At 40.5% G+C, this 18,188-nt stretch overlaps 1 protein-coding gene and 1 long non-coding RNA gene across 2 annotated transcripts; both read right to left on the bottom strand.

Annotated features, from left to right (window-relative positions):
- Positions 1–2,110: 2,110 nt before the first annotated feature.
- LOC115394772 (sialic acid-binding Ig-like lectin 14) lies at positions 2,111–5,153 on the bottom strand. Its single transcript, XM_030100120.1, has 5 exons — positions 5,096–5,153; positions 4,079–4,435; positions 3,014–3,328; positions 2,694–2,935; positions 2,111–2,119 (listed from the first exon to the last, which is right to left on the bottom strand). Exons 1-5 carry the CDS (start codon positions 5,151–5,153, stop codon positions 2,111–2,113), a joined length of 981 nt encoding a protein of 326 aa, XP_029955980.1.
- A 6,548-nt stretch (positions 5,154–11,701) lies between these two features.
- Positions 11,702–17,972, bottom strand: LOC115394166 (uncharacterized). Its single transcript, XR_003932021.1, has 3 exons — positions 17,963–17,972; positions 13,446–13,453; positions 11,702–11,773 (listed from the first exon to the last, which is right to left on the bottom strand). It is a non-coding gene; the product is annotated as an uncharacterized LOC115394166 (long non-coding RNA).
- Positions 17,973–18,188: the final 216 nt, after the last annotated feature.

Raw genomic sequence — 18,188 nt, 5'->3', positions numbered from 1 at the left:
TTATATTTGAAAATATGTTTATAAATAAGTTAGGGTTAAAATGCCATATGGATAAAGTTAGTTAGAAATTGTGGAGGTTTTCTTATAATTTGCATATTTAATCGTTTGTGAAAAAACTTAAGTTTCGTTTTTGAGTGGGGCTGTCTGGGATCTGACAGGCAGACAGGCTAGTGGAGTGGAGCCACAGTTTTTTTGACCTCTCTCTCTCTCTCTTTCTCTCATTTTCTCTTTGTTGATTTGTATTTGTATCTTTGGATATTACCTTTGTTATTTGCTTGTTTTTGTGGACATTATATTTTTGTAACGTGACTTTAAAGTTCAACTAAACGTTTTAAAAGGAAACGAGGATCGTGTGGAGTTTTTTTTTTTTCGGTTTTTCATGTGTGGACTTAAGGAGGGAATAGGAGCGTCGGACTTAGGCTTCATGAACCAGGAAACTACAAACGCTATACGTTACGCTATACGCTATACGTTAAAAAACGCTATATAAGCGTAGTCCATTTACTAAATGGACAACACTTATATAGCGTTTTTTACCCTGCACTGACAGAGCCCACAGCGCTTTACACTGCAATATCACATTCACCCATTCACACTCACACACCAGTGGAGGCAGCTGCCATGCAAGGCACTCAGTTCATCCACTGGGGGCGATGTAGGGTTCAGTGTCTTGCCCAAGGACACTTCAACATGCAGACAGGGGGAGACAGGGATCGAACTAACAACCTTCCGATTGAGAGATGACTGCTCTCCCCACTGTTAATCCTCTGACCAAATCTTTCTCCAAGGCTATAGTTTAACATCGTTTATAGCTCACTCAAAGGTTAAACTAAAGTGACCTTTCAAATATGCCGTCACAAGTACAAAAGCAGAGTGGTAAAATCACAGCTCAGTCACACAAATAGAACAGAAATATACAGCAATACAAAGTTCATAAAACCAGGATAAAATGGAAAAAGAAATGCAACAATAAATCGAGATAAAACTTGTTTAAATATACACAGAAAATATGGAACTTCAATACATGCTGATTTATCTTCAGAATGGAAACAGACATCAGCTCCGTCCAATACTCTGCATGAATATAAATGTCTTAATCCTCTACAGAGCTGCACCACTTCTTATATACAGGCCTGGTTCATGCTGAGATCCAGCAAAACAACAGATTTCATGACAAAAATGACAAACATGCAGGTAGAAATGATCAGAATTAATAAAGCAGGTCACTGACGATGGATTTAACGTCTTGGGTTTCTCCTTGTGGCCCATTATGCTGGACTTTCAATCACTTTGACGTCATCTGCTTCTGGTGAGTCCTGTGTGGAAATGAGACGACACACAGCAATAAAGTGTCATCCCCCATCTGAAGGGCGAAGACTCTCTCAAGTCAATTACTATGTTATTAGTTACTTCTTTACATTCGTAACCTGAAGAGTTAATGAAGGGTTGATTTTCTTCTTCTGAATTTAAAGGAATACTCCGAAGATTTTGGACCCACGCCCTTTCCCTATCACTGACAAAGTTAGACAAGCTCATAAATACCAAAATCTTCAGAGTATTCCTTTAACTATTATACACAGCAAATTTTCCAGTGTTGAATTAACTCTGAAAGTGTTAAAGAGTGGTCTCATATATACACTTTTGTAGTGTTAAAATGTCAACACTGACCAGTGTTAATTTTCTAATGCTGACACTTTGTGGAGTTATATTAATATTCCTCTCTGTTGACCAGTGTTTCTATTTAACTCGATACAGTGTTAATTCTTAGAATGAACACTTTAAAGTGTATATTTTAACACTTACATTTAACACTACAACAGTGTATATATGAGACCACTCTTAACACTTTCAGAGTTAATTCAACACTGGGAAATTTGCTGTGTACTTATTAAAACCATGTGTTTACCTTCACTTGTTTGCGGCAATGTCTCCATCTGAACCAGCTGAAAGAAAGAGAAAGTAAACCTATGAATATTTTGAACTGTAACTTTATGAAATGATGACATTGTCTGCAGATGGAAAAGTTTGTCTCACCACTCAAAGATGACGATTGTACAGTAGAGAGATACAACCTGAAGGATCATCAGTGTTTTGAAGACGAGTTCAGTCCTCAGTTCATCTGCAGAGAAACACGTGATCTTAATACTGAGAGTTTTCTCTAACTTAGACAATAGTTTCCAGTCTTTGCTGGATCCAAAAGCAACATAAATTAAAAACAGTCTGGTGACAAACTGCTTCAACATCTCCGATTATCCAGTCAGAGACACTCAGTTTAATGTGCTCGTGATGGAGCCAAAAGCAGACATTATTTTCACTGATTAACCCTGAAAATCATCTTAATTCTCAAACAACATTGACGTAAACATGTCCCCTTGTAGTTCTATGAAAAGAGGATCAGCAGTCGTTGAGAACCTGAATCATTTGTTCTCAATACTGAAGAAGTATTTTGTGCTTTTCAAAGGTAAGACGACACCAGAAAACACAGAGATGCAGTTTATTTTTCCTCAGGTTTCCAGTGATGGTGATATCATGGCTGTCAAATGGGTTTGTAATAAAGTCTGTAAAAAGGTTCTACATAAAATATCCACATTAAATTGGGACAAGAGGGAAGAGAAAAATCATCAACACACATATATATGAAGAAACATACATACAAAAATAATAAAATGATTAAATTTACCTGCTTTGTTCACAGGAATCCATGATGACATCTGATTACCGAGAGCATTTTCAATCACACAGTAAAAACTTTCTGGATCTGTTATGTCAGCCACATTAAAGGTGTAAAAGTCTCCTTCAGACACTTTGATGGGTCCATGGTCACTGTTCTTGAACCAGGTGAAGCTGCTGACGGCAGGTTTGGCTCTGCTGGAGCAGGTCAGGGTCACCCAGCTCCCTGATGGACTGATGGAGACTGTGGTGTCTTTAGGAGAATCTGAGGGGAAAATAAGACTCAGATTAACTTGATTCATCAGAAACATCTGAAGTGTGATGAGCTGACAGGATCACTCACATGAAACCCTGAGAGTTAACTCTGTCTCAGGTGTTTTCACAGGTTCTCCTCCAGCAACAGGATACACAGCAGAGCAGCTGAGGCTGAATCCATCATGTGTGTCTGACAGAGTGAGGGTCTTCTGGATCTGAGTGATGAAGGTTCTGTTTGAGTTTTCCTCAGTTTGGCTGTGAGCGTCTTGTTGGAGGCTCCAGGTGAGTTGAGGAGGGGAGTGTGAACAGGGAGTGAGAGCTGAGCAGGTTACAGTGACAGACTCCTTCTCCTTCAGGTCCTTCAGATCAGCTGAGACTTCTAATCTGGGCCTCGGAGGAGAACCTGCAGTTTCACATTAAACACACATTATACCTGTAAAACTACGACATATGACAGTTTCTGCAACTTTTTCTAGTAACTAAGCCAATTCTTTGTCACTTCAGATTAATATATCAATCAGAAAAACAACTTTAAACATTGAATAAATCCAGAGAAAGCTGTGAACTGAGTTTTCAGTCAATAACTACAATAATTTCCAGATTGTTTCCGAATGAGAATGAGGCCGCACGGTGGCGCAGTGGTTAGCGCTCTTGCCTCACAGCAAGAAGGCCCTGGGCCTTTCTGTGAGGAGTTTGCATGTTCTCCCCGTGTGTGCGTGGGTTCCCTCTGGGTACTCCGGCTTCCTCCCACGGTCCAAAAACATGCATGGTAGGTTAATTGATCACCCTAAATTGCCCCTAGGTATGAATGTGTGAGTGAATGGTTGTTTGTCTATATATGTCAGCCCTGCGACAGACTGGCGAACTGTCCAGGGTGTACCCTGCCTTCGCCCACAGCAGCTGGGATCGGCTCCAGCCACCCGCGACCCCAAAAAGGGATAAAGCGGCAGAAAATGAATGTTTCCGAATGAATACTGACAGTTTCATGTTAGATACAGCAGTGCAGACATTACTTCCCTGTTGTTGCAGGAAACAAAAGCAAATGATGATGATTTCATCAATGAAAAGATTCATCAAAAATGTCATGGAGTCAGATTCAAATCATAAATGTGATATTTTATCTTTTAAAAGCACATAAATGAAGCAGTCTTACCTTTCAGTTTTATTTCAACAGGATCTAAAGCAGCTGTTGCCTTGAATGATTCACTCTCAATTCGAAAGAAGAACTTTGTGGTTTTTTCAAGTTTCAATACATTGAACTTGGTGGTGCAGTCTCTTTGTTTCAGGTCTCCAATGATGCTGATATCAGGGTAGTTAACTGCATCACTGCTGTTAAAAACTATTCTTTCTGGATAACCATGAAAAGGTGCATCATCTTTAATCCACACTGCAACTATTTTTCTTCTGTTGTCAAAGCCTTTCTCTGAAGCAGGTCTGAAGCTACAGGGGATAATCAAACAGGATCCATTCACTGCTTCCAGACTCCTCGGTGCAGTGATGAAGAGATCAGCTTCTTCACCGGCACAAAGAACCAAATTAGCTGGAAAAACAAACAATTTGTGAGCTCAATTTACAATCTGAATCACTGATTAAAAACCTTCAAATCATTCTACAAATATATTAAATAACATCAACAGAGAGCTCACCTGGGAGGAAGAAAACAGTCAGAAGAAGAAACATGTTGACTGGAACCTGCACATTCACACAGTGGACATGTTAAAGGAACCCTATAATGAAAAGTGGACTTTCATGAGCTTTTAACATTGTTAGTGTGTGATAACCTCACAAAAAAAAATAAATAAATAAATTCAAGTCAGTATTTCATTTTATTCACACATATTTGAGTAATCTACATGAATATTCTGTCCAAGCTCGGCCTCCCCTCAAACTACTGGAACCAGTCATGAAGCGCCAAATACACGAGTATAGCCTCGTAGCAAAGTGCTTAATTTGTTTGTTTGCTCAAAAACTTTTTTTACCCCTCCAAAAGAAGAGCACAGCCATCAAGAGTGGTTGGATTTTGTATTGGGGAGTGTACCACAAGAAACACACTTCTTTATTTTTTCTGTGACAAACATTTCACTGCTGACTGCTTAACAAATCTTGGCCGGTTTCAACGTGGATTCTGTGAGGCTGACTCTTTAAAGTGGTGCAGTTCCTCCACTAAAGCCATCAGATGGACATCCAGAAAGTACATCTGACCTGCATGCTGCAAACAGTACTTTCATCAAATTGAATTCCAAGGCGTGGTTAAGTGAGTGACCTCTGTGTCGATGTGTAGAATTTACTGCTGTCAAAATTATCGCGTTAATGGGCGACAATTAATTTTTAGAATTAGTGCCGTTAAAAATGTTCACGCATTTGACGCATGCAGAATGACCTGCCCCTTACAGCCCATAATACCTCTCAGTGACGAGCAGGGGGCAGAGCGGATGCATGCACGTGGTGAATGTAAATATGGAGGAAGAGCAGGTTGGCCCTCTGGATGGGGAATTTCAGTTTAAAAACAATTCAGATGGAACAATAAATAAGGAGAAGGTCATTTCCACTCACTGCAGGAAGGAGTTCCGGTTCCACCGGAGCTATTCTAGCCTGAAGTACCATCTCGAACATAAGCATCCGGGGTCTTCCAGTCCCAAAGCTACAGCGAGCTTGTGACAGACCACGCTAACTGAGCGCCGGCCAGTGACCAAATCCACCAAGGAGAAATTAACCAACACAATAGCTGAATGGGTTGCAAAGGACTGCAGACCGATTAGCATTGTTGAAGACAAGGGCCTCGCAAAAACAGTAAGAGTAGCGTCCCTCGACCCGTCCTACAAGCCACCATGCAGAACCACAATAATGACGAGGATCCACAGCCTGTATGAAACCGAGAAAAAGAAAAAAGAAGAGGCTTTATCTCAAGCGGAATGTATATAATGCAGAATGAATATAGTATGTGTCGCCCTGACAGGAGACCACTGGACCTCAGTGAGTAATACTGCACATCACATCACTAAAAACTGGGAACTGGTCTCATTCGCACTAACTTTAATAAAAAAAAGAACGCCGCTTTGCATCGGCATGCGCTGAACAGTTCCAAACTTTTGCGCAAGTGGGATATCGAGGGGAAGATTACCATCATAGCGACGGACAGCGCACGTAATATGGGTGCCGCGGCTCGCATCCTACCATACGATCACATGCCATGTATCGCCCACATCATACAGAGAAGCATCACTGTGAGTCTGGCCGACAGTGGGTTTGACGCTCTGTTCGCCAAGTGTCGCAAAATTGTGGGTCATTTTAAGAAGAGCCCAGCGAACCTGGCGGAGCTGAACGCAGTGCAAAAGTGATGAAAAAAAAAACGGAGGAGCCACTGACCCAGGACGTTTCAATGCACTGGAATTCCACGTTGGAAATTGGTTGCCTGTCACGCAATCAAGATGCAATAAAAGCCACGCTGAGCCAACAGCAGCATAAACTCGTTATGCTGACACCAGCCGAATGGGACAAAATCCACAAACCTGAAACCCTGCTAGACATAGGTGAAAGTAAGCCGGAACGCACCGGAACGCCGTGCCGGTAAGAAATATTCTGGCCTCTTCTACAGGAACGCCCCGGAACGCCTCTGAAAAGCAACTTTCACTCATGTATACAAAGCGAGCCCTTTCTTTTTTCAAGCAAATTTTACCGGAATAAGTGTAAACTTGATGAATACATAAAACTCATCTCCAGACTACATCTTCTGTGACGTGTTGAACAAGGTTAATGCGCCTGACGAGCAATGGAGCACTCGCTTACCGTGACAGGTTGCAGCTTGTAGCGGCAGTCTCTCGCTGTAGCGTAACGTTAATCCAATGTCCACGGTTGTGTGTTTTTTTGCAGACAACAGGGAAGTCATTTTTGCAAAATAAACAACATAAATCCACAAGTAATAAATTGTGAGGGTTCACGCGTTGTAAAATATTCTCCATCTCTCTGTCATGCGAGCAGCATCACTCCTTCCGCAAACAAGCACACGTGGAAGTGAGGTAAACTCAATGCGTTCTTTTCATTGGATGGCTGGTTGCCTAGGTGATGTATGGACCCCGCCCCCCGTCCCCGTCTCAAGAGACAACCAGGACAGGTCAAAAATGCAAAGAAAAATAAAAAATAAAACATTTAACTAAAAACAACATATATTATATATACATTATATATATTGTTGCGGTCGCAGGCGCCGCTGGGGGCCGCCATACTGTTTGGTGCCGCAAGGCATCATGGGAGGGGATTGTTCGGGCCGTTTCAAGATGTATTTTGTGTTAAAATGTGTTAAAATGTACTTTGTTTTGTTATAGATGTGTTAAGTTATTGTTTTTCTATGTGTTGAAGCCGTTTTTCTGGTCTTTTCATGTCAAGTTTCATTTACGTTATGGTGGACCAACAGTTACAGGGGTCGGTGTGAGAGTGACCAGGCCTCTGTGCCGACATTGTTCGATGTGAGCAACAAACTCCCAGTATACAGTAGTTGTGTGACAACATCAAAAGCTTTAGTAGAGCTGAAGGGCAGCAGTCCTCGTCAATTGTTGCCTCTGTCGTGAAGAGGCCGCCATCACAATATGTATTATATTTAAACATTCAAAATAATATTTGAACAATTAAAAAAAAAAAAAATCATGCTTTCAAGGATGTCAAAAAGAGCAGGCTTAATCAATATCTGTTTTGTACGATGCTCGCACGCTTTGTGCACAAACTAAAACATTTTTTTGAGTTTCACAGTTCCTGCAAGAATCTTATCTTACTTTCACCACTGCTGCTAGAGCCCTGTCGGTAAGTATGACATTTAATTCTGTGATTCTCAAACTGTCAAATTTCAAGTTCTCCTCTTAACTCTGATAGTTTAGCCTACATTGTACACTGTCACAGACTTGTAAGGGGCAATTTAGACCATAAATCCACTTTGAGAACCACTGAAGTGACCACATATTGTAGATTGTAGGCTGACATCAAATTAATAAATGAATAGGCTATATAATGTGACCTTTCATTGCAGACTGAAATTAAATAAAACAAATCAATCAATCAGTCTTTATTTATAAAGCACTTTTCATACATAAGATGTATCACAAAGTGCTGTGCTTAAAAGACCACTCCCTGAAGACCTGAGGGCTCTACTGGGCTCATATGGTAAGCAAATCACATAAATAAGAGGGTCCAACACCATTATGAGATTTAAAAACCAATAAAAGAACCTTAAAATTTATTCCAAAAAAATGAATTATCTAACAAGCTGTGTTTAAGTAATTTACTTATCTTTCCTTTTCTGTCTCTCTCTCTGTCTCTCTGTCTCTCTCTCTCTGTCTCTCTGTCTCTCTCTCTCTCTCTCTCTCTCTCTCTCTCTCTCTCTCTCTCTCTCTCTCTCTCTCTCTCTCTCTGTGTGTGTGGGTGTGTGTGTGTGTTTTCCACTGCAGGTATGTAACTGAGCTCCTGGGTGGAGAGGCCTCCGTCTCCTGCTCCATGGTACTGCCTGCCCTCCGCCACTTGCAGAATACGACGGCAGTGTCTGAATTGGACCCTGCATACGAGTATGTGGTGAATTTCAAGGAGAAAATCAAGGACGACCTAACCTCTCACCAACAGAACACCAACTAGGAATGGCTCAAGCCAGCAACGGCGTTGGATCCACGTTTTAAAGACTTAAAGAGCCTGCCCAAGACAGAGAGAGAAGGCGTGCGGACCACACTTGGAGGAATGCTGCGAGATTTGAAGTTTGAAGAGAGGGAAGAATACTGTCCCGTTAGTGAAACAAAGAAAGAAAGAAAGAAAAGTCTTGTTGATTTTGAAGAGAAAAAAGAATACTGTCGAAGACATAAATTATGTTCTTGAACAATATCAATGCCATCCAGTGTGGATTTATGGTTGTAATGAACAAATACAGTATGTTGCTGTACAGTATATATCCGCCTTGTGTCATTTATTTCCATTCTAACAATAATTTACAGAAAAATATGACATATTTTGGGGATCATTTGAATTGTGATTAATTCCGATTAATTAATTTTTAAGCTGTAATTAACTCCATTAAAATTTTTAATCATTTAACAGCCCTAGAATTATTAATATTTCTCAAAGTGAAAATACTCCATTGTGCCACAGGTGCTAAAATAGCCTGTAACAGCTGAATTTGGCAGTCTCTGAAAATCATGATACAGCTGCTTTAAAGACCCATGAAAAGAAAAGAATAAGATATCCAGTTCTGTTCTTTCAATAAACAATAATATTTACTAAAAAATATCATGTAAATTTAGAACTAAAACAGTTTTGCTCATGTTCTTCATATGTATTCAAAATAACATTGAATCTATTTCTCTGTTGAATCACAAAAACATTCTGATAATAGCTTTAAGAACAAAATGCTGACGATACAGACGTAATTCTTGATATAATAGTTCAAAATACAATTGATGCATTTCAACAAACATCTAAAGTCAAAATGTTGACTGTTTCGAAGTTTCTCACCAATTGTGTGTTTTCCAGCTGATCAGCTGCAGCTAAAGTCGTCCAATCAGTTGAAATGTGAACAGAAGCAGAACTGCTGCTTCAAGAAGTCTTCTGAATTCTTGATCTGTCCTCAAAAGAAGAAGTTCTTTTGCATCTGCAGCTCAGTGGGGTGTGAGAAGCTTATTTCTGCAGTTCAGTATTTCACATCTCTTTGACTTTAACTCACAACTCAAACTCTTACCAAGTTTCTTCTTACCAACCAGGCTTGTTTTAAGTCAAATTGCCTAATTCCACGTGATTTAAGATAAATCCATTTGTTGTATCAGAACATTTTCTGACAACAGAACAAATGAAGTCTTGATTTAAGGAGCATTGTCTTTAAACAAGATTCTTTCTCTTGCTGAAATATACTTTTCAAGTGGATTCATCTTAAATCAAGTGGAATTAGACATTTTGAGTGATGGGTCAAAAAAAAGTAACATTTTGAGTTTTTGATCAAACAGCATTGGAATAAACCTGAAATGTAATGTCCCATAATGCACTGGGTGGTGCTGGGTTATTGTACTCTAAAGTCCAGTCTGACTTTAATGGCAGCTGAAGATGTTGGAGGACTGCCATGACAGTTCAATCATCACAATTCAGCACCTCAGGGTGAGAAACAGTCATTTTAAGTAAAAAACCATGAGACTTCAGTCACTGTGAAACAAACTACAGTAACAAACTTCCTGTGTTTGCTTTAACACCCTGTTTTTTCTCAGATGTTTATCAGATAGATCCTCTTTATTCACTATTCTCCATTTGTTAAACATGGTTGTAAATTCTGAGAACTGTGTTGCTGCAAATATAGTTTAAAGTTAGAAGATCAGCTGTCATGCCTTGTCTGCATGTTAGAAGTTTAACGTTCTGCCCCAACCCCCCCCAAAAAAAATAAAACAAACAAAGAATCGTTATGAAAAACAACAATATTCTTTAGCCCCTCTAATAGATTTGTTCAAAACAATTCTGCATAATAAACCATTTATTCCCAGATGTTATAGCAGTAACTGAGCGTTCTTTCCCAGCTGCCCAGTAAGCTAGCACACCTGCTAACATTAGCACAACAGAACTCAGCACACATTATGAGATCAGAAGAGGAGGATCTTGGTTTACAGATTCCTGTAGTGTGATCCAGGATTAAGAGGCTGACTGAGGATTGCTGAAGACTCTTTAGGATTGCAGCTTGCTGAACAAAAGAGCAACATGGACCTTTGAACTCATCAAGAGACAAAAAAAGTATGTAAATTGATGTAAAGGCAAAATGTTGACATAACTGAAGTTAATGTTTCATGCTCAATGAGCCAGCATCTTTTGAAAAAGGCTTTTCAGCAGAGTGACACAGTCAGGGTGAGGCTCTGCACCAGTCTGGCTACAATTTAGTATAAAGACAGCCTAAATAAGAAATTCGCATCAGGAAATTCAAAACAGGCACAGCAAGAATTAAACATCATGATCAGAAGAGAATCCAGTCCTGCAGTGGTTGCCTGTTCAGACTCCACCTCCCTCACTGACCAGCTGAACTGCTTCTTCACCTGTTTCAACATCAACATCCTCAACTTCCTCCTCCAAGCTCCCACCACACCAGCAGCTGGTGACCTCCATCCTGCACAGAGTAAACCCTGACAAAGCCGCTGGACCTGACAGGCTCAGCCGCTGGCTGCTCAAGGAGAGCTCGATCCAGCAAGGTGGGGCGTCAACCAGGCTGTTCCAGCACCTCCTGGACACAAGCACCGTCGACAACCAGTGGAAGGACTCCACCACAGCATGCAGCCTCCTGCACCCCGTACATTAACATGACTTTAGCTACAAAAGTAAAGCCGACAGAGGAGGTGGCCCTCACTCCTGGGTGGAGGTCCCTGAACTGCTTGATTCCACTTCAAATGGTATCTAGAGTTGCTTTTGACATCTGGTCATGAGGACAGTGAAGGCGTCTCTCTTCCAGAGCGTTTGAGCAGCAGTTCAGGATCTTCCCTCTATTCTGCACAGGCTGCAGGCTGGAGACTCCTACTTTTCCCTGGATCAACAACCTTCTGCAGTGGTGCTCGGCTTCACACTGTTCTGCTCCAGAGACTTTGTTCTCCACCGTGTGTTCCCATCTCATCCAGGCTCCTTGTTGCTGAATCCCCACTGTCCCCCACCCCAGGGTTCATCTTTATCTTCTATTGATTTTCCATCTTTATTTTCTAGAATACTGTTTTTTAAGTTCCAGAATGTTTGCTTGTTCTTCAGTTTGAAAAAAAAATAATAATAATAGTGATCTTGAAATTTAGAAACCACATCCAGGAAAACACACAGACGCCAACAGTGCAGGAGGAGAGCGAAGAGGAAGAGGTCGATGAAACATGTTCTCTCTGTACATGTTGAACAGATGTCAGTAGCTAAAAAAAAAACTACATATGTGACAAATGAAGAAGAGAGAAAAAATACAATCCATCTGATAAACATTTGAGAAAAAAGAAAAAAACAGTGTGATAAAACAAACAGAGGAAGTTGATTAGTTTGTTTCATAGTGACTGAAGTCTCATGGTTTTCTGAAGTGACTGTTTTATGATGGTGGCGAGGGCTGAGAGTCACCTCTGGTTCCTTCCTGTGGTTCCTTCTTTCTGGGGGTGTGGTCTTCTCTGAGTTGATTCTCTGTGGCCCCCTCAGGTTTAGTGGAGAACCGGGGGCGTGTGTTTCGTGGTTCTGGGCCTGTTTGCCTCATTTACCAGCAGTGATGTTGCTAAAAGTTGCTCCACATCAAGTTCCAGTTGAACCCAGAAGACAAACCTTCTCCTGTTAATTTAATCAAGTTCACTGTGTAATTTTGCCAGATTTTTCTGGAGAGTATTAAAATTATACATTTTTCTGAACTTTATTGGATAAGCAATAAAATAAACAATGTTTCCATTTGCCTTGACATCTATATGGCCGTCATCTTGGATTTGACAAAATGGCTGCCGTAAAAAAGGTTTTCGTCAATAACTCAGCTTCTGAATAACCTAGAAATTAGATTTTGACAGCTAATCCACCATTTTCATGGCCAAGGAATTCAATGTTATCAAAATAAATAAGCTAAATTCAACCACTGTTGAAAGCATCTGCAGAGAACTGATTACATCTCTATCTCCCTTCATGTAGACTTGTTGCCAGGTTGCTTTGCCGATACCCAGGGTTCACAATAGGTGACCATCTCTTTGTGGACCCAAGGAAAAAAACAAAAACACGGCGCACCGCTCTGACTGACTAACGCGAGGTGAGACTGGCCGAGAGCGAGCAAGCGAGTGAGAGAAACGATCGTTCAGTCCTTCTCCTTTACTGAAAAACGCTGCATCATATCATAGAACATGTCACAACTTCTTCTGGCACTGTCTCGCTGTCTGACAGACTTTTTTCTAACTTGCAGAGAGAGGCTGCGCTTCAGGGGCCCCTCTTCTTCTGCGGTGTCTGTGTAAAATCAAGTTGAACACCTGAACAGCCCACCTAGTGGCATGAAGGGAAAATGCATGTGACCAAAATGATTCCTTTGCAAAAGGAAAAGGACGCTTTGTTTTACTTTTGAGATGTGTGAACATTTGAATTCTCAAGACACTTGATTTGACTTTCGTGAAAGTTGTTGTTTATTTTTATTTGACTGAGTAATACTAAGTGAGAAAGAATATCAGTGTGATACTGAAAATAATTGTTTTTGTGCCTTCCACTAACTCCTGATAATTACAGTACAGCAAACCCAGGCTCAAACCACATTAAAACATAAAATAAAAAGTCCAAAATTCTCCACCAACACGCATGTACTGTGGACCTATGACTTCCACAATACTTATTTTACGGACCTTTTACATTTTAATAATTGAGAACCCCTGGCCTATACCAGAGAACCTTCCAGTGTTGTCAGCTCCAGTGAATGGATGGAAGGCCGGCAAAGCCTTTGCTCTCTCTGCCCCTATGGCTCTCCTTATTGGCTCTATCCCTATAAACCCAGAGGCCATGGAAACGGACGTATTCTTCAGCTTGAGGTCATAGTTTGCTATGACTAACACTAGGACATCTGTGTCTGGGGAGAAGAAAACCATCTGTGCATCTGATGGATTTCGCTGTGATGCCAGAACAGCCTGGTAGATCAACAGTGTGTCTGCTTCTTCATGGTTGTTGTCTTGGAAGAGCAAGTCTCCCTTGCTCCTGGTATGCCCTGAAGAAGAGGTGGTCACCAGTTTGTTTGATGTACTGTTGTACTCTAGAGTCTTTGCAGCAAGATAGTTGGTCAGGTCAGCCTTCGTCTCGTAATGTGAAAGGAACCTGCTCATTGGGATGTGTTTTATGTGTGTGTCATCTCTAACCTGATACTGGACTGGTGCTCTTCCTTGCCTTCCTTTATCACTGGTAGCACTCTTCAGAGAATCTTCCCTGTATGTGTCAAACACATGGATGATTTCATCATAAACTTGTGTGAGGGAAAATAAGCCTGTTGTTGAAGCATTCGTTGAGATCTTTGACTGTCACTGTGGTTGTTGGTTTCTTGGCCATCTTCTGCAGTAGGACCATTCCATCTACCAGGGCTGTCTTGCAAATTGGAGCATCTGGTGTGGTGTCCATCCCATCTGCTGGCTGCTGAACTTCCTGTGGAGTTCCTGCTGTTACCAACTTGTTCAGGAGGTGGATCAACTTCGATTTGTCCAGGCATGACAGGATTGTACCATCTGGAGCAAAAAGAGCTCTTGGTGTCAGAGTGAATTTGTGGTTCCTAATGGCCTCTTTCTGACTGATGTCTCTGCTGGACCTGGCCAGGACCATCAGTCTGCCATACAAGTCCTTGGTCTCATTTACTACAATAATCAGATCACTAGATAAAGGTTTCCTTGTGTTTGGTGCTAAGTATGGCTTAATGACGAATTTGTCTTATGAAACTAGACAGTATTTGCAAGAACTGCAGTAACAAGTGTCTCAAGACACCTGCAACTAGGAGCTTTGGAATCCTTGGCCGTACAGTTGGTAGTTTAGCAGTCAAAATAAAAATTGTAGGTTATTAGAAGCTGAGATATTGACGAAAATGCTTTTCACAGCAGCCATTTTGTAAAATCCAAGATGGTGGCAATATAGGACTTGGGCCAAATAGAAACATTGTTTTTCTGATTGTTCATGTTATAAGGTCTCCAAAAATGTATAGTTTTGATACTCTCCACAACATAGTGAACCTGAATAATTTGAATATGGAACTGTTGCTGGTTCAGAACAAAGTTTAGATCGGTCTTTTTCAGAACTATGACTAAAAGGAAAATCTCCTCCTCACCCCCCTCACAGTCTTTTCCTTTTGGTAGAGCAGACTCTATTTCAACACTAAAAGACTCTCAGTCATGTAATACTGTGCATGTTAGTGTGATTTTCTCTTTGCTCCAAACAGGAAGCCTTCATTCTTTGATGACTGCCATTTCAGTGAGCATCAGCTTTGTGTTCATCTTCCTGCTTTTCTCTGTCTGGTCAGTACCTTAAACTAAAACATGTGACAGCAGCAGCTGTGTATTAATGCTGGTTTGACCTCAGTCTGGACTTCTTCCCACTTCATGGATATTTTCACTTTCCTGATGTCTTTCAGGTGGTTTAAGAAGCGTCGGCGCCCACAACAGACTCAGGTCGGTACATTTCACAATGCGTGGTTCGACTGTGCTCTTTACTGTTAGTCACCAGACAGCCAAAACATTATGACCAGGTGGCTAATATCCCTGTTTTGCTGCTAAAGCAGACTGAACCTGTCGAGTCATTAACTCCAATAGATCACATGATATTGTGATGTGGCGTCTGGCTCTACACAATGTATTTCTATTTTTTACTCTACTTGACGAGAAGCATCCAATTCTTATTCATTGTGCTCCATTTATCCTTATTCGCTAGTTGACAGTGAACAGAAGCTGAATTGAGTGGAGCGTACCAAGTGTGGCAAACATGAGAGGGAACATGAATATTGTTAATCAGTGTAAATTTTTTGATTTTCCTGGATTTGTGTTCATTGACGACTTTAGTGAAACTGTTAGTTGGTGATGAGTAGCTGTTGTGTGAATTTGTATTTTTGGTCACATGGGAGGTGCAACAGGGATATCAACAAGTCTCCTGCACACAGAACTACACCTGAGGAAACATGTAATTATTTCACACACACACACACACACACACACACACACACACACACACACACACATATATATATATATATATATATATATATATATATATATATATATATATATACATATACATATATATATATATATATATATATATATATATACAATGGGGGAAATAAGTATTGAACGCATTAACTGTTTTGTCATTACATTTATTTCCAAAGATGCAATTCATGTGACATTTCTTCCAGACACTGGTATTAACTCAAATAATCCACACATGAAAAGAAATCACAACATTCAAATCCATAAATAGTGATTATGTGGAATTAAGTGCAATAACACAGGAAAAAAGTATTGAACACACCATGGGGAAGCTGTATAGTTTGTCAAGGAAAGGCACCATACCATCTCACACCTGAAAGTAATTAGTCTTTGTACTTCCTATAAGTGCAAACCAACATCAGCTGGGTTAGTGCTAATTGATGGCCCTATAAACAGGTTGTTTTTTCACCAAGTAGTCAAACAAGACACATCTCATGATGGGTAAAAGCAAGGAGCTCTCTCAAGACCTTCGCAGCCTGATTGTTGCTCAGCATCAGAATGGAATGTTACAGACTTATCTCAAAGAATCTGAGTATTCCAGTAAGCACTGTTGGGGCCATTATCCGCAAGTGGAAGAAGCATCACCTTATCATCAACAGGCCGCGCACAGGAGCTCCTCGCAAGATTTCTGACCAGGGAGTCAGAAAGATGGTCAGAAGAGTTCTCAAAGAGCCAAGGACCACCCGGAAAGCACTCCAGCAAGACATGGAGGCAGCAGGTACAAAAGTGTTACAGAGAAAACGATAGGCAATGCACTCCACCACCATGGCCTCTATGGACGCTCAGCCCGCAAGACTCCGTTCCTCAAAAAAAGGCATGTTGAAGCTCGTCTAAAGTTTGCTAAACAGCATCTGGATAAGCCTGTGGAATACTGGGAAAATCTCCTCCTCACCCCCCTCACAGTCTTCCTTTTGGTAGAGCAGACTCTATTTCAACACTAAAAGACTCTCAGTCATGTAATACTGTGCATGTTAGTGTGATTTTCTCTTTGCTCCAAACAGGAAGCCTTCATTCTTTGATGACTGCCATTTCAGTGAGCATCAGCTTTGTGTTCATCTTCCTGCTTTTCTCTGTCTGGTCAGTACCTTGAACTAAAACATGTGACAGCAGCAGCTGTGTATTAATGCTGGTTTGACCTCAGTCTGGACTTCTTCCCACTTCATGGATATTTTCACTTTCCTGATGTCTTTCAGGTGGTTTAAGAAGCGTCGACGCCCACAACAGACTCAGGTCGGTACATTTCACAATGCGTGGTTCGACTGTGCTCTTTACTGTTAGTCACCAGTCAGCCAAAACATTATGACCAGGTGGCTAATATCCCTGTTTTGCTGCTAAAGCAGACTGAACCTGTCGAGTCATTAACTCCAATAGATCACATGATATTGTGATGTGGTGTCTGGCTCTACACAATGTATTTCTATTTTTTACTCTACTTGACGAGAAGCATCCAATTCTTATTCATTGTGCTCCATTTATCCTTATTCGCTAGTTGACAGTGAACAGAAGCTGAATTGAGTGGAGCGTACCAAGTGTGGCAAACATGAGAGGGAACATGAATATTGTTAATCAGTGTAAATTTTTTGATTTTCCTGGATTTGTGTTCATTGACGACTTTAGTGAAACTGTTAGTTGGTGATGAGTAGCTGTTGTGTGAATTTGTATTTTTGGTCACATGGGAGGTGCAGCAGGGATATCAACAGGTCTTCTGCACACAGAACTACACCTGAGGCAACATGTAATTATTTCACACACACACACACACACACACACACACACACACACACACATATATGTATATATGTATATATATATATATATATATATATATATATATATATATATATATATATATATATATACACAGAATATATATATATATATATATATACAGTATATATACATATATTGACATTTCTTATTTTTATCATTTATTCCTGTTTGTAAATAGAATTTGCTTTCCTGTCTTATTTGAAATTTGACATTCTTTTCAATTTATTCTGTGTGGAGCAATGCTGAAAAAAAGTATTTATTTTTAACATATTTAAGAATAAAACTATTTTTAACATTAAATTGCAATAACTGCAAATTCAAACAGTCAGCTCTTATGAAAATTTATATAATTTTCAAATGACAATAAATGCAACAAAATCGTTGTAAATATTTCAGCCTCATTTAAAGGTGCCTTAAAGCAACACTAAGGAACTTTCAGTTTTCGTTGATTTTGGCGGCGCCAGTGGACAAAAGCGGTAGTGTTTTGCCTGACCGAATACTACAGTTCCCATGAGGACTAGCGCGTGGCGTCGTAAATTGCTGCTCCCGGTGGCATGCTGTCGGACTGAACTCGCCTACATTTGTTTCCAGGGGCTGTGTGAAGGATGGATAGCGACGAGGTAATGAATCTAAATGAATCTAATGGTGGCTAAACAATGTTATATCATGATGTGACGCATGCCGTAAAGCAGTTCGCACATTTGGAGCTTTTTAGTGTGCAGGATTCCTACCACCCTCCTCACAGCTGCTTAGTCCAAGTGAAAGCAATACTGACGCCCTCAGCCCGTGACA

The sequence above is a fragment of the Salarias fasciatus genome, chromosome 9, assembly GCF_902148845.1.
Source record: "Salarias fasciatus chromosome 9, fSalaFa1.1, whole genome shotgun sequence".
Classification (NCBI taxonomy): Eukaryota; Metazoa; Chordata; class Actinopteri; order Blenniiformes; family Blenniidae; genus Salarias; species Salarias fasciatus.
Note: the sequence above shows the minus strand (reverse complement) of the source record. Positions and strands in the feature narration are given on the sequence as shown.